The sequence below is a fragment of the Oncorhynchus mykiss genome, chromosome 22 (assembly GCF_057628025.1).
Source record: "Oncorhynchus mykiss isolate SJ-2025 chromosome 22, ASM5762802v1, whole genome shotgun sequence".
Taxonomy (NCBI): domain Eukaryota; kingdom Metazoa; phylum Chordata; class Actinopteri; order Salmoniformes; family Salmonidae; genus Oncorhynchus; species Oncorhynchus mykiss.
This window is the reverse complement of record NC_143043.1, coordinates 36,740,086-36,764,803: the sequence shown is the minus strand read 5'-3', so window position 1 is coordinate 36,764,803 and position 24,718 is coordinate 36,740,086. Positions and strand designations below refer to the sequence as shown.

Genomic DNA, 24,718 nt, shown 5'->3' with positions numbered 1-24,718 from the left:
ATGATGGCCTACCCCGGCCAAACCTGGGCCAATAGTGCGCCGCCCTATGGGACTCCCAGTCACGACCGGGAGTAAACCAAGTACTGCAGTGACGCCTCTTGCACTGAGATGCAGTGTCCTTAGACCACTGCGCCACTCAGGAGTATACAGTATCATACTTTTGATTAATACAGTAAGTTACTGATAAAATTACAAAAACGGCTAACAGTGTAGTATACTGTAGGTTCCATTTCCTGCAAAGGTATGCTATAAATGTCACTCTTTGTTTCCATTGCTGATTGTAATGTAATGAGTTGAGAGGCCAGGTATATTGAGTCTTGTAAATGTCTGTTTACCTGTCCTGGTATGGAGCTGTGTGATCTCCAGTAAATGTATGTTTACCTGTCCTGGTATGGAGCTGTGTGATCTCCAGTAAATGTCTGTTTACCTGTCCTGGTATGGAGCTGTGTGATCTCCAGTAAATGTATGTTTACCTGTCCTGGTATGGAGCTGTGTGATCTCCAGTAAATGTCTGTTTACCTGTCCTGGTATGGAGCTGTGTGATCTCCAGTAAATGTCTGTTTACCTGTCCTGGTATGGAGCTGTGTGATCTCCAGTAAATGTCTGTTTACCTGTCCTGGTATGGAGCTGTGTGATCTCCAGTAAATGTCTGTTTACCTGTCCTGGTATGGAGCTGTGTGATCTCCAGTAAATGTCTGTTTACCTGTCCTGGTATGGAGCTGTGTGATCTCCAGTAAATGTCTGTTTACCTGTCCTGGTATGGAGCTGTGTGATCTCCAGTAAATGTCTGTTTACCTGTCCTGGTATGGAGCTGTGTGATCTCCAGTAAATGTCTGTTTACCTGTCCTGGTATGGAGCTGTGTGATCTCCAGTAAATGTCTGTTTACCTGTCCTGGTATGGAGCTGTGTGATCTCCAGTAAATGTCTTTCTGAAGGCTGAATGGGGTTCTAACTGGATGAAGTGTAACTGACAGGTTCTCTTTCCACTGCAGTTTGTTTTGTTTCCCTTCTTCCTGTCTCACAGTGAGTCATCTTGTTTTACTGAGGAAAATAGCCTTGGTGATTTACTAACTGGAAAACAGATCTTTAGTCTTCATGTGAAAGAAAATGAGAAGAGAGGCATATATTTTTCATGATGTGATTATAGTGTCAACATTAGGTTAGATTCTAACGTAAGGAAATGAGGCCTTTAGAATCGCGATAAGGGTGCAGGTCAGGACTTCCTTCTGCAAGTAATTATTCTGAAATTGTAATACTGAGCGACCGTGAAAATAAATAATGATTTATTATGATGGGAAACAAAATTACTACACAAATATGATTCAATCAAAGTCTATGGGTACTGACCAACTAATGCACTACATAGTATATATGGTGCCATTTGGGATGCACACAAAGAACGACTTCATTGCAGTTTGTTTTGTTTCCCTTCTTCCTGTCTCACAGTGAGTCATCTTATTTAACTGAGGAAAATAGCCTTGGTGATTTACTAACTGGAAAACAGATCTTTAGTCTTCATGAAAATGTGGCCAATGAAGGAGAAGAGAAGCAGATATTTTTCATGATGTAATTATAGTGTCAGCATTAGATTAGATACTAACGTAAGGAAATTAGGTGTGTAGAATGGTGATACGGGTGCAGGTCAGGACTTCCTTCTGCAAGTAATTATTCTGAAATTGTAAAACTGAACGACCGTAAAAAACAAGAATAAACGACATAGTAAGTATGGTGCCATCTGGGATGCACACAAAGAACGACTTCATTATTTTGTTTGGATCAAACTTCTGGAAATGTAGCAGTGCTTTCTGGCAAACATGCCTTATGTTGTGGTGATTGAAGAGAGTTCTAGCACTGAGGACCAAAACCTTGTTAATGAAGAGCCAATACTAAAGGGAGGGAGATAGAATTGGGGCCTCAGAGAGATAGAATTGGGGCCTCAGAGAGATAGAATTGGGGCCTGAGAGAGAGAGAGAGAGAGAGAGAGAGAGAGAGAGAGAGAGAGAGAGAGAGAGAGAGGAGAGAGAGAAAGAGAGAGACATAGACAGAGACAGAGAGAGAGAGAGAGAGAGAGAGATATGTTGAACATGAGCTCTGTCAACATGCCTGCATGTGATCAGTCTACAGGCTATGTAAACACCTGCTTATCGTTGGAGAGCACAGCTGAGCTGACACACTGCAGTCTGCATAAACAACTACAGCCACAACAGCCCAGACTGAGGGGGGTGTGGGGCTCAGTCAGAATCTAGTTTAATAGTCTCCTCCATGGAGAGATGGAAAGCGTCCCACATGGAGTTGAAGAAGTAAAGCAGGGAGTGGATCAGCCTCCTTTCAGTTTATCTGTCACCCCATTTGAAGACAGACGTTCCCCCCTGACGTTTTCTCCCTGTCTCTGGCTTCAACACACATATAAGCATACACACGCACATGTACACGCATGTGAACGCGCACACACACACACACACACACACACACACACACACACACACACACACACACACACACACACACACACACACACACACACACACACACACACACACACACACCAGTCATTGATGGCTGGAGGGATAACCTTAATCAGTAGAATAACAGGCCAGACACAGACAGAACTGAGACACAGAAGGAGAACTGAGACACATAGGGAGAACTGAAGGGCTTTGATAAGCATACACATAGACACTGTTTGTACTGGAAACCTCACTTTCCAAACTGTCTGAGCTAAGGCACTAAAACAGAATAGTACCACACTGGTAGTACTGCACTCGATTCTGTCAAGGAATTTTATCATCAGAATATGTTTTATATATATATATGACTTGTATTGTCTGTGAGTTGTATTTGTGCCGTTCTTTCCTGTACCTTCAGCCGTGCAGAAAGTGCAATATACTTGCTGTAGTCATGCATGGAATGGGATTTCTTTGAAATGCACTCACCTGGTTTCATCAATATAGACTGCCTCTAGAACAGAGGCTGCATACTCTATATTCTTCCTCAGGTCCACCACGTTCACCTCTCCCTTGTCCAGCTGCTTCACCAGGCATCTCAATCTGTAAAGAGCAAGGTGGATCCATATTTCATCTTCACGTACAGTATGAGCTGATGAACACTGGATAATACTTACAGTACGGAGAAGAGTACGTCAATACGACTCAACTGTGCCATTGCATTATGTGTCAAAGAGTTCACTTATTCTATAGGCCTACATTGGATTCTATATCAACTGACAGTCAGCTTTAATACTAGCCTATATGTCTCTGGGTTAGGTCAAAGACCAATGGTTTGACAATTTGAGACAGTATAAATATTACAGTTATTGATCTGTTATGTTGTGCAGATAGCAGCAGTAGTTAAACAGGTTAGCCATGACAGATATTTGATAATAATGAATACTCTACCACATAATCCAATCAAATCATTCTATTTTAGATGGTTCAGACGGATCTTAAGTCCTACAGCACAGAATCACATTGACTAACTTTACAATGCCAACAACTAAAGCTTTCAGTGTGAACACTGAACTTTTTGAGAAAACACACAAAGCCAATGTCCTTGAAACTGCCATTAAAGGTCTACAAGGGAAGCAGTTCTCATTATCCTGCAGTATTTCAAGGACTAAACTAAACTCAGTTTTTTTATTCATGAACTGCAAAGGCACAGAAGGCAGAGAGGGAACGTGTCTTTACTGTAAGTAGGAGAACTGTCAGGATCACTGGTCCTGCCGCAGCAGAAAGGATCTGGGCTGGCGTGTGTGTGTATGTCTCTCCCAGTGTGTGTGTGTGAAACCATCCAAAGAATGAGCACCATTGAACTCCGCCGACTGTCTGATCAACAAAGCCCGGAAAGTGAGTGGCGTCTGTGAAGCCTTTGGTTCTGCTAGCATACAACTTTAAATATTTACCACGGGACTAGTGCCTCGTTACAACAGGGGATTGACACAGATCCATGCCTCGCCTCAGCAGGCACACACAGTCTCCAAACCTCAGACCCCCAACCAACCCTCAGAGAAATGAATTAGGATGCGTCCCAAATGGCACACTATTCACCATGTAGTGCACTACTTTTGACCAGAGGGCCTGTAGGGTTCTGGTCAAAAGTAGTGCACTATATAGGGAATAGGGTGCCATTTGGGACACCTTCTAAGCTCCCATAAGAGGAGCATCACCATACCTACCTTCAAACTCAGTGGCTCTTTGCTTGACATCATGGGAAAATCAAAAGACCTCAGAAAAAAAAATGTGGACCTCCACAAGCCTGTTCATCCTTGGGAGCAATTTCCAAACGCCTGAAGGTACCACGTTCATCTGTACAAACAATAGTATGCAAGTATAAACACCATGGGACCATGCAGCAGTCATACTGCTCAGGAAGGAGACGCGTTCTGTCTCCTAGAGATGAACGTACATTGGTGCGAAGAGTTCAAGTGAATTCCAGAACAACAGCAAAGGACCTTGTGAAGATGCTGGAGGAAACAGGTACAAAAGTATCTATATGCACAGTAAAAACGAGTGCTATATCAACATAAACTGAAAGGCCGCTCAGCAAGGAAGAAGCTACTGCTCCAAAACCACCATAAAAAGCTGCACATTGGGACAAAGATGGTACCTTTTGGAGAAATGTCCTTTGGTCTGATGAAACAAAAATAGAACTGCTTGGCCATAATGACCATCGTTATGTTTGGAGGATGGACAATGATGTCTTCCAAATGGACAATGACCCCAAGCATACTTCCAAAGTTGTGGAAAAATGGCTTAAGGACAACAAAGTCAAGGTATTGGAGTGGCCATCACAAAGCCCTGACCTCAATCCTATAGAACATTTGTGGGCAGACCTGAAAAAGCATGTGCGAGCAAGGAGGCCTACAAACCTGACTCCGTTACACCAGCTCTGTCAGGAAGAATGGGACAAAATTCACCCAACATATTGTGGGAAGCTTGTGGAAGGCTACCTGAAACGTTTGACTAATTGAGTGTATGTAAACTTCTGACCCACTGAGAATGTGATGAAAGAAATAAAAGCTGAAATAAATCATTCTCTATACAATTATTCTGACATTTCACATTCTTAAAATAAATTGGTGATCCTAACTGACCTAAGACAGGGAATTTTTTACTAGGATTAAACGTCAGGAATTGTGAAAAACTGAGTTTAAATGTATTTGGCTCAGGTATATGTAAACTTCCGACTTCAACTGTATCTCTTCCACATTGTCAACTGCCTGTGTTATTACATTTACACTCTTAGGATAAAACAGGTGCTAAGTAAAACCATGTAGGGTTCCTCGGCTTATCACCATAGGAGAACCCTTTTTGTTGATAGAACCCTTTGCAGAACCCTCTATGTAGGGCCTGCAAGTCACATTATACTAGCTTGCAATGCGATATTTAATTCCTATTGGAATCCAGACAGAGTTACGATATCCAACAAGTGTATTTATTTATCACCGTAACCTGCATTCAGAATGACTGCCAGGGTAGGGAAGAATGAATACTGAGACGACCTCAGTCATCATTCAGTTCAAATCCCCGAGCTGACAAGGTACAAATCTGTCGTTAACCCAATTATCCTAGGCCGTCATTGAAAATAAGAATTTGTTCTTAACTGACTTGCCTAGTTAAATAAAGGTTAAATAAATAAAAATCTAAACTGGAACAACCATCTCAGTGCAATAAGTCCTACTACTAACAGATTGTATAGTTTAGAAAAATGTATGCTATTTATCTTTGTGTAGCATAACATTTATTAACCAATCAACGCAAAAACACAGATATTAAAACAAACAATTCTAAAAATCATCCTGCAATAGAGCATGCTGGGAATATGATATATGGTTCTATGTAGAACATGTAGAAACCTTCTTGCCTTTTAAAGAACCCCAAAAGAGTTCTTAAGATGTTAAAGGTTCTAGGTAGAACCTTTTGCCAAACAAAAAAATCCCTTGTCTTCCAAAAAGGGTTCTTCAGATCAAAACGGTTCATGGTAAAACCCTATTCCTCCATAACGAACCCTTTTGGAACCCTTTTTTATAAGAGTGTACTGTGACATTTAGACTGATATAGAGTATCTGGTGCACTTAGGATAAAAGTGAGATGCAGCCAAGGTGAGAGTTGGCAACAGCCCCTCAAAACTACCGCCTCCCCATCTCACTTATCACACAGACACTCAGCAGCAGCAGGCTCCCACAGACCTTTTTGTACTCAAAAAGTGTCTCAGAGTAGGAGTACTGATCTAGGGCAGGTCCCTCCTGTCCATGTAGTCTTACTTATTATGATTTAAAGGCCAAACTGCTGCTATTTCTACACACCTACTCTGAAAGTCTTTGTGAATAGGTCACAAACACCGCGTTTAGACCGTAGTTTGAACCCTTGGAAATAGTTCATGGGTAATGGGTTGGGGCATAACAACAGGGCTGTTCCCACCCACAGTGTTTCCATCCGTAGCTTTATCAATCATATGACCTTTTCCTCTGTCACTCTCCATGGCACTGGCCTGATGGCTTCCATCTCACACACACTGGACCAGACCAATCACACAGCAGATACATATAAATAGAGGCCCTGATTGGTGGATCTATCTGGGTCACAATAACACAACCTTGCCTTAGGAAGTAGTGAACTAAAATGATTCTCTCTTTCCTGTGACTTTAGTATGTTTTGGTAGCCTATATGTTGGCATATTGACAGAAGATTTGGACGAAAGTGGCAGTATATCAATAGCTGAAACACCCACATAGGTGTTCAGTATTGAGATTTTTCTGAGAAGAAAACCATGGACTGTACAACCGTAAAGGGACTAAAGACAGGTCAAATACATTTTACAGCAAGTTTAGTTGTATAAGTCACATCTTTCTCAACAACTGAGTTGCATATCTGAGTTCACATGAGCTCTGGGAATCTATGTTTGACATTTGGAAGGGAGGGCTTAGGACATTTGGAAGTCTCTCAGATGACGCAGTAGGTTCCGTCCCAAATGACACCATATTCCCTACATAGTGCACTACATTTGACCACAGTCCTCTGGGCCCTGGTAAAAAGTAGTGCACTATATAGGGAATAGGGTGTCATTTGGGATGCAAACAGCCTTATCTTTGCTGTCCAAGACTTAAACTCAGAGCTCAATATAATGAGACACATTATCATGTTACTGTGACATTACAATAACCATTATATTCATCAGAGGGTTATAGTAAAAGCAGTACCATATTTTGAGTATATTTGTAATAGCATCACATAGACAACAGTACTTAAGAGGACCCTTGGGGACCTGTGTAGGGAGGGTTTTTAAAGATTGAAAATGAACCAAGTTAAATTGAGCCAGGGTCAGTTAAAATAGTTATTATGTGGAACTCTACCGCCTTCACAACCCAAAGGGTCTGCTTTGAGCTGCATCCGACTGGACGTGTCAGACCTAGCCCCAGAGATCCCTGTTCTGGGACTCCCTCCTCAGGGACACACTACCTTCAGCCTTAATGCTCCAGGTGGCAGGACACTTGGGGGAAAGACTCAAAACTACCAGGACTGACCTGAGTGGAGATATCTGAGACACACTACCTCCAGCCTCATTCAAAACAACCTGGACTGGCCAGCCTTTACATAGTATAGAATCTACAATCTACAGGTGCTGGGAGTGGTGGTGACATTGAAAAGGGGTTTACGAGAGATTATTTTCCCATGAGTTAACTGTGGCCTTCTCCTTGGAGGGGGCTGCTGCCGTCACTAGGGCACCAGAGGACAGGGCTGGGGCCCGGTGACAGGGCTGGGGCCCCAGAGTGTAAGGTGACAGGGCTGGGGCCCCAGAGGGTACGGTGACAGGGCTGGGGCCCCAGAGTGTAAGGTGACAGGGCTGGGGCCCCAGAGGGTACGGTGACAAGGCTGGGGCCCCAGAGGGTACGGTGACAGGGCTGGGGCCCCAGAGGGTACGGTGACAGGGCTGGGGCCCCAGAGGGTACGGTGACAAGGCTGGGGCCCCAGAGTGTAAGGTGACAGGGCTGGGGCCCCAGAGGGTACGGTGACAGGGCTGGGGCCCCAGAGGGTACGGTGACAGGGCTGGGGCCCCAGAGGGTACGGTGACAGGGCTGGGGCCCCAGAGGGTACGGTGACAGGGCTGGGGCCCCAGAGGGTACGGTGACAGGGCTGGGGCCCCAGAGGGCACGGTGACAGGGCTGGGGCCCCAGAGGGTACGGTGACAGGGCTGGGGCCCCAGAGGGTACGGTGACTGGGCTGGGGCTGAAGCAGTATGCTCTGCTGCCCTGCTGCCTGCTCTGCCAACCTCTCAGGCAGACTGATCCAACATTCCTCACTTCTAAAGATGGCACCCAAAGGACTAATTTGCGACCCGATAACGACCCGTTTCCTAGAAACAGCAGAGGGTGATTACCTCTCTGGAAATAAAAGATTCCCGTTCAAGTATGAAAAAAGAAAAAGGGGCCAGGCTATTGAGAGCATGTTGTCTGACTGTGAACTACACTGGTTTTGTGCATCATTTATCTAGACAAATATACAGATCTGTACCATGGTGGTGCCCCACGCATACAGAGGCCAAACAAGAATACTTTTAATGTTGCCAAGAAATCCTGTCTGTGTCCCAGATTGGCACCCTATTCCCTAGTTAGTGCACTATTTTTGACCAGGGCCCACTGTGTTTGGGTTGTTGTCTTTAATGTCTTCTCAATAAACTACTTCCCATGCTTTCAGATTGTAATCAACATGGAAGGGATCAGTTGATGGCAATAACAATAACATCACTGTATGATACAGGCCATTACCAAGACAGAAAATGACTCCATGTGTAATTTAATGTTGATTAAAAAAAATAAAAAATAAATTGAAACAAAATACATTCAACTTTTGAATGTTTTTGCTGATTGTGGAAAATGGACTTTTTCTCTCTGTGAAAACAACTTTGTCAGGGAAACAAGCTTGTGAGTCATCAGACCATTCAAGGTCCTCTCATTCTGAGAGGTGAGTGGTTCCAGTACGCTTGGTGGCTTTCCAGTTCAGATGCTCAAGCTCTTAAAAACCATCCATTCACTGGCCTATAAACACACTTGGTGAGAACGAGCCCTCGTTGCGTTATGTTATCACTGGTCTAAGCCTGGCCTGCTCTCTGCTTTCTAAAGCCCTGCAGGCCTCCACTGACACAGGGTCTGTTTAACTCAAACATGTTCACAGGTCCTGGGGTTAAACCAAGCCGACAAAAGCAATTTAAAGCCAGTGTATGTTACAGACCCTAACCACAACCCGTACCATTAACCTGTCTTTCACCCTAATGCTATGTGACATACAGTGCGGTCGCAAAGTTTTCAGACCCGTTGACTTTTTCCACATTTTGTTACGTTACAGCCTTATTCTAAAATTGATAAAATATTTTTTTCCCCCCTCATATATTGACACAGAATACCCCATAATGACAAAGAAAAAACAGGTTTTTAGAAATTATTACAAATTTATTACAAAAAAAATGGAAATATCATATTTACATAAGTATTCATACCCTTTACTCAGTACTTTGCTGAAGCACCTCTGGCAGAGATTAAAGCCTCGTTTTGGGTATGACGCTCGTTTTGGGTATGACGCTGTTTGGAACACCTGTATTTGGGGAGTTTCTCTCATTCTTCTCAGCAGATCCTCTCAAGCTCTGTCAGGGTGGATGGGGAGAGTCGCTGTACAGCTATTTTCAGCTCTCTCCAGAGATATTTGACCGGTTTCAAGTCCGAGTTCTGGCAGGGCCACTCAAGGACATTCAGACACTTGTCCCGAAGCCCCTCCTGTGTTGCCTTGGCTGTGTGCTTAGGGTTGTTGTCCTGCTCGAAGGCGAACCTTCTCCCCCAGTCTGAGGTCCTGAGCGCTCTGAAGCAGGTTATCATCAAGGATCTCTCTGTACTTTGCTCCGTTCATCTTTCCCAGTACCTGCCACTGAAAATCATCCTCACAGCATGATGCTACCACCACCAAACTTCCCCGTAAGGATAGTGCCAGGTTTCCTCCAGACGTGAATACTTGGCATTCAGACCAAAGAGTTCAATCTTGGTTTCATCAGACTAGAAAATATTGTTTTTCATGATCTGAGAGTCTTTTAGGTGCCTTTTGGCAAATTTCAGGCAGGCTGTCATTTACTGAGGAGTGGGTTCTGTCTGGCCACTCTACCATAAAGGCCTGATTGGTGGAGTGCTGCAGAGATGGTTGTCCTTCTGGAAGGTTCTCCAATCTCCACAGAGGAACTCTGGAGCTCTATCAGAGTGACTTTCGGGTTCTTGGTCACCTTTTCTGACCAAGGCCCTTCTCCCCCGATTACTCAGTTTGGCCGGGTGGCCAGCTCTAGGAAGAGTCTTGGTGGTTCTAAACTTCTTCCATTTAAGAATGATGGAAGCCACTGTGTTCTTGGGGGACCTTCAATGTATAAACTGCCTTCATTTTTCTGGACCCCAGGAAGAGTAGCTGCCGCTTTGGCAGCTAATGGGGATCCATAATAAATACAAATACAAATTCTGCAGACATTTTTTGCCAACCTTCCCCAGATCTGTGCCTCGACACAATCCTGCCTCGGAGCTCTACGGACAATTCCTTCGATCTCATGACTTGGTTTTTGCTCTGACATGCACTGTCAGCTGTGGGACCTTATATAGACAGGTGTGTGCCTTCCCAAATTTTGTCCAATCAATTGAATTTACCACAGGTGGACTCCAATCAAGTTGTAAAAACATCTCAAGGATGATCAATGGAAACAGGATGCACCTGAGTAAAATGTCGAGTCTCATATCAAAGTCTGAATTCTTATGTAAATAAGGTATTTCAGTTTATAATTTCTTATACATTTGTAAAAATGTATAGAAACCTATTTTCGCTTCGTCATTATGGGGCATTGTGTGTAGATTGATGAAGACATTTGTTTATTTAATCCATATTAGAATAAGGCTGTAACGTAACAAATGTGGAAAAAGTCAAGGGGTCTGAATACCTTCCGAATGCACTGTATAAGCTAAGTAGTATGTCATAATAGTGATATACTGTATAAGTAATGTCAACTTATGTGACATACTGTATAACTAAAGTCGTTCAATGCCACCATTTTGAAATATTCGAAAGAGACCATGTTGTGTGTTTGACTGGCCTGTAGGTTTCTGTATGGACAGACAGGCAGACAGACAGACATCACTGTGGTGTTGTGGGAGCCTGGCAGTTCTAACTAAACCAACAGGTATTTTTCTCTGGCTCGCCACAGACTTCATAACTTCACTGCAGATCATATCACCCAACTGGCATCTTGGGTTCCCACTTAAAGTCCTCTAGCGTGGTCCCTAAATGGATCTCTTGGGTCTTTTTGTAATCCTAGTTTAGACACACACACACACACACACACACACACACACACACACACACACACACACACACACACACACACACACACACACACACACACACACACACACACACACACACACACACACACACACACACACACACACACACACACACACAATCCTTCACTCTGAACAGTATCTCTGTTGGACATCTCACCCTACTAGTCTGCAGAGATTTCAGCTTCTCACAGGGCCAACAATGGATCTGTACTTCCACCAGCCCTGGTTCCACCTTCTCTGGTGGATGGCGATGTCTTAGTTCAGTCGTCCTGGGAATGGTGTGACAAATTAGTCCAGAATGCTATATTCAACTGAGGGGAAAACAAGCACCGCTCTCACTCTTAAAGTGAGTATGGTGTGATAAACAAGAGAAATGAAGCTACAGCAGCGCTGAGAGGAGGATAATTACATGAGTCTCCTGGGTGCTACATGATAAATCATACAGTGATGTGCTGTAAGCACATGTTCTCTATGAAGAGACGGGGTGCTGGGAGAGAAAACAGTCCATTTATTAACAGCTAGACCTCGACTGCACATTGATGAAGCATCATGATATTGCAAGGACAGACTCTATGCCAAGTGTAAGGCATTGGGTTAGAATGATGCCATCTGTCGGAAGACAATGCACTACATTGTCCCTCAAGGTATCTTTGGGAAGCGTGATGTTTCTATGTGGAACAATACTGACTCCAATAACACTTAGAGCCCTTCAATAGCTAAAGAACCCTTATTTGGCACTATATAAAAAACATTTATTAGATTTATTAATACATTTATTACATGTATTAGTATGTATAGCGATGTCTGAGAGAGAGAACATGGCTCTGATCACAAGGCAACAGAGAGCATGCAGTCAGGAGACAGGAGGTTAATGAAGAATAAATACCCTCCTCCTCCCTCACTTCTGTTACCATCCTGCTCTCCCTAGTGATGGGGAAAGAAAGCTTCCTGAAGCATTGAGGCTTTCCAGCCAATTGTGTCAAAAATAATGTCATTACTCGAGGCTTTGATCGATACAGTGTACACTAGTGGCACATGCTGGTCAAAAGAATTTAGAGCAGACAAATGATTAAAGGTGACGTCCAACACACCTTAGAGCGTGCACAGCGTAGCCTTTTTGTCTACTACCAAACCAACACCAAACCAATCAGGTGGTTGTTCGACGAAACAAAGATTTGGACGTTGATCACGTGCTTCTGATAAAGTGATACAGGCATCGATTGGCCCATTGCATTGATGTAAACTGCTTAGCCATTTCAGCGCATACCTCGGACCTCTGGTATCAAACATAACATCACTAGTTCTCTCCCCTCCCTCCAACACCGTTGTGTTATCATCCTCCTGTTGTGTTCTGTTGTGTTCTACATGTGATAGGAGGGCTAAGATGCATCACCAAGGCGGGCTGCAGGAGAAAATCCCAGCTGACTGGGGAGGTTACTGATGTCAGTGAGATCATTACGCGCCTGTGAAATCCACTTTGAGTCTCTCTCTCTCTCTCTCTCTCTCTCTCTCTCTCTCTCTCATTTTGAGGAGCACAATAAATCATATGAGGAGTTTGGGGGTTTATTGATGTTCATGTTAATTTGAATTTGACGAGGATTTTAAATACTTTACTGGAAATGAACATACTGTATAGACTTTATATAATGGGATGTGAAAAATATTTAGACAAACATTGACTGTGAGGACTTAATGTGAGGACTTGACTGTGAAAGACTAACAGGAGAAGTGTGCTGTACCATCTGAAAGAGGGATAACCTACTGTACAGTACACTGTAAAGTCCTGACACGTCCCATGTCACCACAGTATCACACCCACACATAACCAGCAGTTCCCCATGACTATTCTGAGTGCTGTACTGTAAGTTGAAGAGCAGGTCATGGGGTCAATGGTTTCAGAGTTGACACACACACACACACACACACACACACACACACACACACACACACACACACACACACACACACACACACACACACACGGCCATATGAAAAACAGATGATGCTCTTTCTAAGGGAATTGTCAGAGGCCTCTCAGTCTCTCTGATCATAACCATCTGTAGTCCTGACAGCTGATGTGAATTATATCATAACACCACACACACACACACACACATACACACACATCTCCTAATTGGTCAGTCTGTATCACTTTGAGTCAGACAGGGAAGAACATTTATGTGGATAATATTTGGCATGTAATGCCACAGCCACAGCATAAATCACTACTTTAAATAGGGGGGATATTAATATGAAAGAAAGAGTGTCCGGAGTTCTTATCATTCCCAATGCTGCAGTGCAGCTAAAACAAACCATACAGATCAGCTTTCCAAGAGTCCAGGAGCTACACCAAACAAACCATACAGATCAGCTTTCCAAGAGTACAGGAGCTACACCAAACAAACCATACAGATCAGCTTTCCAAGAGTCCAGGAGCTACACCAAACAAACCATACAGATCAGCTTTCCAAGAGTCCAGGAGCTACACCAAACAAACCATACAGATCAGCTTTCCAAGAGTCCAGGAGCTACACCAAACAAACCATACAGATCAGCTTTCCAAGAGTCCAGGAGCTACACCAAACAAACCATACAGATCAGCTTTCCAAGAGTCCAGGAGCTACACCAAACAAACCATACAGATCAGCTTTCCAAGAGTCCAGGAGCTACACCTAACAAATCATACAGAAAACTGCTGAGAAGCAGAATAAATTATAGCTGGCAATAGAAGTACAAGGTCAGAAGTTGCAGTTATTACTTGATAAAAAATAAATCCCCAATATACTTTGGTGCTTTGCTTCAAACCCGAGTGGCGCAGCGGTCTAAAGCACTGCCTCTCAGCAAGAGGCGTCACTACAGTCCGTGGTTTGAACCCAGGCTGTATCACATCCAGCCGTGATTGGTCCCATAGGGCGACGCACAATTGGCCCAGCGTTGTCCGGTTTGGCTGGGGTAGGCCATCATTGTAAATAAGAATTTGTTCTTAACTGACTTGCCTAGTTATGTAAAGGGCCTGACGACAACCAGTCAGCTGTTTTCTGTTATATAATAGCCGAGCAACATGTGCTTCATGCATGCTAGTTTTAGTACAGAAATAAACCATGAAAAGTGGAGCCTAAACGTTTCTAACCATAGAGGGGAAACTATTCGCTCTTTGTCTAAAATAATTATACCAGTCTCTGCTCGGTCCCTGGCTAAATGAAGGAACTCGTAACAAACTTACAATTATTCATGTTGTTTTACAGTTGCTAGAAAGGGTGATTAGAAGATCTGCCTAGAAAAATAGTTTATTGTTTTTCCTTGGTATCATTTATTGAATAGAAAGAAAATAGTTTAATATGATCTTGGTCAACCTAATATACCTTGGTGATTAGTGTCCTGTACTGTTCTCTGTAGCTCTGAACTCAACACCCCTTTAGTACCAGGATGCAGTCGCGAAGGGTCAATGCTGTTGTGTGTGTGTGTATATACAGTATATACTGTTTTCTAGTCATGGCTCATCCTATATAACTACTGCTGTACACAACTTTTATATTCATAAACTGTCCATACTGTCTATACACACTGAGTGTATAGGAACACCTGCTCTTTCCATTACATAAACTGACCAGGTGAATCCAGGTGAAAGCTATGATCCCTTATTGATGTACCTTGTTAAATCCACTTCAGTTAGTGTAGATGAAGGGGAGGAAACAGGCTAAAGAAAGATTTTTAAGCATTGAGACAATTGAGACATGTATTGTGTATGTGTGCCATTGAGAAGTGAAGATTTAAGTGCCTTTGAATGGGTTATGGTAGTAGGTGCCAAGCGCACCGGTTTGAGTGTGCCAAAAACTTCAACACTGTTTGGTTTTTCACGCTCAAAAGTTTCCACCATCCAAAGGACATTCAGCCAACTTGACACAACTGTGGGAGAGAATTGGAGTCAACATGGGCCAGCATCCCTATGGAACACTTTCGACACCTTGTAGTAGAGTCCATGCCCCGATGAATTGAGGCTGTTCTGAGGGCAAACGGGGGTGCAACTCAATATTAGGAAGCTGTTCTCAACCCCATGAGTCAATACATGTTAGAATCACCTTTGGAAGCAATTACAGCTGTGACTCTTTCTGGGTAAGTCTCTAAGAGCTTTGCACACCTGGATTGTACAATATTTGCACATTATTATTTTTCAAGTTCTTCAAGCTCTGTCAAGTTGGTTGTTGATTGCTAGACAGCCATTTTCAAGAAATGTTTTACTCCTGAACTTATTTAAGCTTGCCATAACAAAGGCGTTGAATACTTATTGATTCAAGACATTTCAGTTTTAAATGTTTAATTAATTAGTAAAAATTCATAAAAACATAATTCCTATTCAACATTATGTGGTATTGTGTGTAGGCCAGTGACACAAAATCTCAAGTTAACCAATTTCAAATGATGTCTGTAACACAACAAAACGTGGAAAAAGTCAAGGGGTTTGAACCTTCTGACGTAAAGTAGATGGACTTGGGAAATTCTGTCAGACTCAGTGCAGATTCATTCTGAACAACATAAGAACACTTCCTACCCCTGAGAAACAAGTGCTTTGAAACATCTTTCAAACAGCAGATTATGAAGTCAAGTAGCTTCTAAATATTGATGTGCCTGGACTGACTGGGAGAGCAGAGCACATAGAGCAACAAGATCTCGGTCTCAATGAAATATTCAACGTTTGTCAGAGGGGGGGATAAACATACAGTGCCATCAGAAAGTATTCAAACTCCTTGACTTAATGCACATTTTGTTGTGTTACAGCCTGAATTCAAAATGGATTAAATATATGTTTTGTCTCACCCATCTACACACAATACCCCATAATGACAAAGTGATTATGCAAATGTATTGAAAAATAAATACAGATATATCACATTTATTCAGACCCTTCACTCAGTACTTTGCTGAAGCACCTTTGGCATCAATTACAGCCTAAGCTACAGTATACATATCTCCCTGGCAATTTACATAATTTATGCAGCAGCATACAATACATTTTTGGCCTCACCTTGTTGTGCTGTGGCATTCTCTGCATTTATGGTGCTTTCAAGACAACTGGGAACTCAAAAACAAGGTCGAATCATGATGACATTGGTGATATTCAGGTCGGAGCTCTAGAAAGAGGCCCAAGTCCCCGACTTGATACTCCGAGTTGGATGACTATTCAAAATGTATTTTCGCAGTCGGAGCTTGTTTTTTACTGAGTTTCCAGTTGTTTTGAGCACATCAGAAGTCATGCTGGATTGACAGAATGGCCAATGTAGATGTTTATCCTTTTAAGCTTGGAAAAGAGACCCTCAAACCTAGACTTGGGACCACACACCCACTCCACTGAATAGAAGGCAAGTGATTGCTTTGCAATGCCTGCAGTTAGCCACTGGTTCCTTCCAAACCATTCATTGTTGAATTTGCGATTTCCAAATTGTTGTGTGATGTTTATGTCCAATGACCGATGAGCACCACTACATTTTCTTAATAATTTATCTTCATTATTTCTCTTCATATGACAACTATTAAAAAGCATTTGTCAGTAGATTGTCGACTTGATTCGTGATGATGACTGCTAGCTTGCTAGCTAAGATTTCGAAAGTATTATGTTGACATGATCAGTCCAATCACAGCTACTGTAGATATAACATGACTTGACGTTAAGCCTTCTTGGATGGGCACTACTAATGTAACTCTATGGCTGCATCCCAAACACTTAACAGAAACATACTATCCCCTCAGCCCTGAAATGAAGTGGACACTTCTGATGACGTATCATGACGTCTGACGAGGGCATAAGGCGAGGGTAAGTGGACTAGGGTGCGTCTTTTATGAGTTTGAAATGCAGCCCTTGGCAGCACCCAAGGGCCCTGAATTTGAGCTCTACCCTTAGATTTGGCGGTGACGTAGTGTCCATGAGTGTCCCATGAGTGACAGAACACTGAGCCAATCACAGTGCAACTAGAGAACATTACCCAATCCGGTGCAACTGGAGAACATTACCAACCCCTACGCTCTGTATTTTACGCTGGCTGACCCACCACCACAGAACGCAATGAGCTAGGCTGAAACACCTGCATTTTGGAGCTGCGTTACTCAAGAAAGCAAAAAAGAGACCAAGTTTGTATGGGGCTTTATTAACTCAACAGTGTTTTAGTTTTTTTTTTACAGAGTTTGCAAACTGATATGTGACACACTGTTAATTGTTTATTTTTTTGCTAAAAAGGTGGGGCTCAAAACAGGTGGCCCCACCTTCCCTGAATGAGGGGTCGCCATTGTACCTTACAGAAAATTGTATGCGTGGGGTACAGAGATGAGGTAGTCATTAAAAAATAATGTTAAACACTATTATTACACACAGAGTGAGTCCATGCAACTTATTATGTGACTTGTTAAGCAATTTTTTACTCCTGAACATATTTAGGCTTGCCATAACAAAGGGGTTGAATACCTTTGTGACTGAAAGCTTTTCATTTTTATTAATTTGTAAACATTCATTTGTAAACATTTCAAAAAACATAATTCCACTTTGACGATATAGGGTATTGTGTTTATTAGGCCAGTGACACACCATTTCAATATTATCAATGTTAAATTCAGGCTGTAACACAACAAAATGTGGAAAAAGTCAAGGGGTGTGAATAGGTAGTAGGGGAAGTGGTGTAGTGATATTGTTTTAGGTGAGGGAGCATGAAATCAAAATGTAAATAACCACGTTTCCATCTAACCATTTCATGCGGATGAATTACCTGACACATGAAAACAGTCATGACCGGGCTGATTGCAGGTACAATTTTATACACTGAACAAAAATATGAACGCAACATGTAAAGTGTTGGTCCCATGTTTCATGAGCTGAAATAAAAGATCCCAGAAACTTTCCATATGCACAAAAAGCATATTTCTCTCAAATGTTGTGCATGTTTGTTAATTAGCATTTCTCCTTCGCCAAGATAATCCATACAACAGACAGGTGTGGCATATCAAGAAGCTGATTAAACAGCATGATCATTAAACAGGTGCGCCTTGTGCTGGGGACAATAAAAGGCCACTCTAAAATGTGCAGTTTTGTCATGCAAAACAGTTCCACAGATGTCTCAAGTTTTGAGGGGGTGTGCAAATATAATGCTGACTGCAGGACTGTCCACCAGAGCTGTTGCCAGAGAATTGAATGTTAATTTCTCTACCATAAGCCACCTCCAATTTCATTATAGAAAATTTGGCAGTACGTCCAACCGGCCTCACAACCGCAGACCACATGTAACCACACCAGCCTGAGACCTCCACATCCAGCTTCTTCAGCTGCGGAATCATCTGAGACCTGCCACCCGGACAGCTGATGAAACTGTGGGTTTGCACAACCAAAGAATTTCTGAACAAACTGTCAGAAACTTTTTAAGTGACTGCAGTTCGGCATCGTAACCGACTTCAGTGGTCAAATGTTCACCTTCGATGGCCACGGAGAAGTGTGCTCTTCACAGATGTATCCCGGTTTCAACTGTACCGGGCAGAAGGCAGACAGTGTGCATGATGTTGTGTGGGAGAGTGGTTTGCTGATGTCAACGTTGTGAACAGCGTGCCCCATAGTGGCGGTGGGGTTATGGTATGGGCAGGCATAATCTACAGACAACGAACACAATTGCATTTTATCGATGGCAATTTGAATGCACAGAGATACCGTGACGAGATACTGAGGCCCATTGTCATCACCTCATGTTTCAGCATGATAATGCATGACTCCATGAAGCAAGGATCTGTATACAATTCCTGGAAGCTGAAAATGTCCCAGTTCTTCCATGGCCTGCATACTCACCAGACATGTCACCCGTTGAGCATGTTTGGGATGCTCTGAATCGACATGTATGACAGCGTGTTCCAGTTCCCTCCAATTTCCAACAACTTCGCACAGCCCTTGAATAGGAGTGGGACAACATTCCACAGGCCACAATCAACAGTCTGATCAAATCTATGTGAAGGAGATGTGTCACGGCAGCTACATCAGGCAAATGGTGGCCACACCAGATACTGACTCGTTTTGTCCCTACCATTTATTTAAGGTATCTATGACCAACTGTATTTCCAGGCATGTGAAATCCATAGATTAGGGCCTAATGAATAGATTTCAATTGATGGATTTCATTATATGAACTGTAACTTGTTGCATGTTGCACTTATATTTTTGTTCAGTGTAAATGCCAATAGACAATTTGTTCGTTCACATGGTGGGATCTTTTCATGAATTTCACAGGGTGGTGAATGTGCAAGGTGATGAGCTTGTTGCTCCTTTCCAATAAATATCGAGGGTCTTATTCTGGTGACATGATGATCGATGCTTGGCTGCCGTTTGACAAATACAAATATCGCTCTCATCCATAATAATCTCATAATGTAAGTAGCCTACCTGCACTGTATCTGCGACCTGTTGGCAAGAGCATATGTGCCAAGACCTGTTGGCAAGAGTTTATGTGCCAAGACCAGAGTGGGCATATTTGCTATATAATGCAACCGTTTTGTGACCATCAGAGATGAAAATGCGATGGAAACCCATTTATCTTGTATTTTTCATTCGGTACATGGGAATTGAACATATTCGCATGAAATTCTGTTGCAAATTGAATGGAAACCTAGCTACTGATGTCATAATTTCTTCAATCAAAGTGTGTACAGACAGATGTAGCCAATTGAATTGTCTATCATTATAGAATATGCATACAATGCCTCATCCAATTGTAACTTCTGCCTATGCCCACACATATTGTCTAAACAAAATGTCATATTTTTAATACCCTCAAACACCAAGTTAGGCATAGGCTACCTAATTTCAAAATAAGCCATCATCATTGTCAGTCGTGAATGATAATTCGTCACGTTTTACCAGTGAAACGTCCAGCCTGAATCTCCATACCAATCATTTGATTGATCTCTTGAATTACTGTTTCGTGAGCGAATTAGAGCAAATGGTGTTAACAAACTATTAGCCTTATATTTTGTTTCAATCTGTTTGCTTTCAACTCTATTGAGGTTGAGTGCCTGATAATTGTTTTGGGACTATTCAGCTTCATCCTAAAATCTCATTAGAAATGAGGAGGTGTTCCTGGTGTAACAGTAACGTAAAAGGCGCACTATGCTATGTATTATATTCTCTTCTGTTGTGTAAAATGGAAATGAATCCATTGATTCAGCTTTGATCTAACTTTACTAAACGAGCACCATTGTGAGAAGTGATAATATTATATTTGTAATAATAATAAGGGATGAGTATGAATATTAGGGTTAGGCAACAGATCTTGATGAGATGTCATTTTAAGCGATTGGAGCGTACTTCGTGGGGCTGAAAGGATAGCGCTAGGATCGCGCAATTATGGTGAAGAAGTTGAACAAACTTCTGGTGCTGAAAGATAGCTGAAGGATAGCTCTGCCATTTGGCCAGTTCAGGAACAAACAACAATAATTAGCAGTAGGCCTACAGCCTAACAGGCCTACGACTACGTGGTATAGCTATTTGTAGGCTATAACCTAATGTAAATTAATACATATATAATTGCACTGTTTGAGTTGAGAGCTTTTTGCCTGTAGGTATTTTACTGTATTTTGGAGCTTACACACTGTATCATAAATACACTTTGATTTGGTTAGCTTGAACGTCTACAATACACCCTATTACAGAATAAAAGAAAACAGAGCAACAGAACAATCAATTCATAAAATTAATTTGCACAGATTAAACATGCTATCAAATCAATTGACCAGGGAGTGACCATAAATCCAGAGAAAAGAGGGAAGAAACCACCATTTACACCTCTAGGCTACGATACATATTTATTTGGTTTGTCATCGTTTTTCATGGAATTTTTGTGGTAATGAAATATAAATTATTTAGAATTTATCAGAATACAGAATACATTACCAGCTCTGTGTATTCCAAAATTGAAAAAAGTGAGGGAGCTCCGCACTCCAGCAGTACTACACCCATGGGTAAGGGTTAACCATAAACAACTTGACGGTTGAAGGTTCAAACAGAACCAATTTAAACGAGTATCTAGCACTGGGATTGAACCTGCTATCCTTTCAGCCGAGGTGCGCGGTTTAAACCCTTCCTCTATCCCCTTCCACTACACCATAGCAAGCTGCGAGCCAACAAGATGATAATATGTGCTCAGGTTGCCCATAGTGGACGGTATTGAAGGCATTTCCCGACGTTCTGGGGACCTGGACAAACATCAAATATTTGGTGTGATGTAGTTGCAGGGACCTGTTGCACAGCTGCATCTCTTTACCAGCCCTCCCTCCTTCCTGTTTTACATGGTAAATAGCCATTAGCAACCTGCCTTTTAACAACGGTTCCTGCCAATGAACCATGCCACAATGTTCTGCTTCTAATGACCGTATAACCACAACAGAAAACAGACAGGAGTAGTTTGTTTACTCTATTTCCTACTCCTTTGAAACACACGCACACACAAAGCCTTCTCTCACTCATTCACAAAGCCTAGACACGCACAGATATTGGAGGGTGTGCGATAACAGCGAAAGAGAGCTCTGGGAATGATCAAGCCATGATATAGGACTCTAATTACTGCAACATACCCAGCTAGCACATTTGGTTCCTTGGAAGTTGAGTGAATTTTCCCATTGGTTCTCTAAACAAAGCCATAGGTTTCCTGACTAGGCCTTCTGAGAACAGAAGTGAACATTTCACCTGTTCTGGGAACGTACATTTTTAGGTTGAAGGGAGTTTGAGAACGTTTTACTATGGTTCCCTGAAAGTTTTGCCGGGAGGTTTTATTAACGTTCTAGGAACGCAAATGATATGTTATTTGAAGGTAATTAAAGAACGTTCTGAGAACATGTTACAATGAGACGTTTAATAACACTGCTAGCTTAGTTTGGGTGAACTGTTTTGAACTCCAAGCAGAGATAGAAATTCATTTGCTTAGGCATTAATCATGCAAACATACATGTTTTATTGTGGCATGGCATCAGTGAAATTCAAATCTATGATCTTCTGTTGTCTATCCATGGAATTAGCCCACTGTGCCACCAGGATGGAGCTAGCATGCCATGTTTTCTTTAACTCAAACAAAGCTGTTCATTTTAGTCTATTCAAACAGACCCCATTTCGAAGGAAACTAGCACTCATTAAGATCAGGTGTGGTCATTTGGTGGGCGCGGCCAAAACACCAGAACATACTTAACATGTACACTGAGTATACATTAAGAACACCTTCTCTTTCCATGACATTGACTGACCAGGTGAATCCAGGTGAAAGCTATGATCCTTTATTAATGTCACTGGTTAAATCTACTTCAATCAGTGTAGGTGAAGGGGAGGAGACCGGTTAAAGAAGTATTGTGTCATTCAGAGGGTGAATGGGAAAGACAACATCTTGAAGTGCCTTTGAACGGGGTATGGTAGTAGGTGCCAGGCGCATTGGTTTGTGTCAAGAACTGAAACACTGCTGAGTTTTTCACACTCACCCGTTTCCCATATGTATGAAGAATGGTCCACCACCCAAAGGACATCCAGCCAACTTGACACAACTGTGGGAAGCATTGGAGTCAACATGGGCCTGCATCCCTGTGGAATGCTTTCGACACCTTGGAGAGTCCATGCCCCAACGAATTGAGACTGTTCTGAGGCCAAAAGGGGGGTGCAACTCAATTCCTAATGTTTGATATACTGAGTGTATATGTTTTTAACTCTTAGAAGGAACATAAACATATTTTTCACACAGTCGGTGTGCGGATTTAAACCAGCCACCTTTTGGTTACTGACCCAATGATTTTAACTGCTAGGCTACCTTAAGCCCACGCAGGATAGAGAGAGCAAGCTAGTAGTTTAATATTGTCCTTCACACTCCACAGGAGCTGGGAAGAGAGGCCGCAGGGAAGTGAGACAACAGGCAGGTAGGTAGAAAGACCTAGTAGTAGTATTTTCCATTTGGGTAATTGCTCTGTCAAAGGGACGCAGCAGTAGCAGGAAGGGCAGCAGCCATGTAGGTAGAGAGACTTTGCTAGTTGTAATTTCGTTGGGATGGACGGTTGTTCTTTCTGTCTTACCTGAAGACGGGTCTGTGGAGAAGCTTCCTCTTGATCGTGACATACTCTTCCATTTAAAGTGTGAGTCCAGACTGGGTTGGGGATAGGAGCAGGGAGCTCTGTATGAGGCTGGGCTGTCTCCAGCTGCTCCTCTCCTTGCGTTGCACTGTGCTGCTCTGAGACTGAGACGACTAGTCCTGCCTGGTCCCTGCTAGTCCCCCTAGTTCCTGGTCCTGCCCCTCTCACTGCTCTCCCTCTATCTGCTCTCTCTCTCTCCCTCTCTCTGCTCTCTATCTCTGACAGCTCAGTAACAAAGGTCAGAGGCCACATCACAGTGTTGCTTTTCTACTCTCAGACTGAGAGAGCCAGGGGAGCAGAGGAGCCTGGAATGACGCGGAAACACACACGCACGCACACACAGGAACACAAACACACACATTGTCTTTATCTCTGCGGGCCACTCACCCTCTGGACTCAAACCTGTGTCTGTGAGTGTGTGTGATCTACAGAACAGTTTCCCTGAAAGGAGAGATTTGAACCCCGCAGCATCCCCAATATCACTCAACTTCGTCACACACAGAACGTTTTGGAGACTGCTGCCTCAACTTCAAGCTGTCCCGCAAATGTTTGGGATAGAGGCTGGTCAGAAGGGCTGGCTGAACGTCAAAACATGGTCATTAAATCACAATCTGGCTTTTATTCTGTCGGAATTATGTGTGGATGGTGCAATGCAAAGCAAAGCGCCTCACTTCTGGTAAAGGGTGTGTCTGTGTGTTTGTGTATGTGTGTGTGTGCGAGTGTGTGTGTGCGTAGGGGGAGGGGGACCACAGAGCGCCGGGGGCCTGGCCCTGCGATTGTTTAATCAACAGAAGATTGGGTTGTTTAACTTATGTGAAGCTGAAGCACGCTCTCTCCCCAGCCCAACTGGAGGAAACTTATGATAAACATCACCAACATCGTGAATGAGTCCCAAATGGCCCCCTATTCCCTATGGTCCCGGGTCAAAAACTTGTGCATTATATAGGTGCATTATATAGGTCATTTGCAGAGTAGCAGAGGGCCATTCTTTCTGGAGCTGGAAACAAACTAAAACTCTGTCCTTCTGATGGAAGACATTCCACACACACACACACACACACACAAATTTGGGTTTTGGGTGAAAAGCAAGAACAGTCCAGGAAGTCTTGCTTGACAAATGCACTGTTGTGCACAACATGAGACATTTTGTAAGTTCTAACTTGTCCATGTGACACAGCAAATATTGATTGAGTGTGCTATTTGGACTGTATTCAAAATTAGTTTTCCAAACAATTTAGGACA

At 42.8% G+C, this 24,718-nt stretch overlaps 1 protein-coding gene across 3 annotated transcripts in view; it reads right to left on the bottom strand.

The window, feature by feature from the left end:
* pde1a (phosphodiesterase 1A, calmodulin-dependent) overlaps positions 1-24,718 on the bottom strand; it is a 77,575-nt gene that overhangs the window by 20,417 nt on the left and 32,440 nt on the right. For 2 of the 3 annotated variants that reach the window (XM_090215937.1, XM_036959123.2), the window contains exon 3: positions 2,934-3,047. In XM_090215937.1, coding sequence (XP_090072063.1) covers positions 2,934-3,047 — 114 coding nt within the window. Of the gene's footprint in view, positions 1-2,933; positions 3,048-23,419; positions 24,020-24,718 lie in introns of those variants that run through there. The other variant, XM_036959122.2, reaches the window with a different exon arrangement.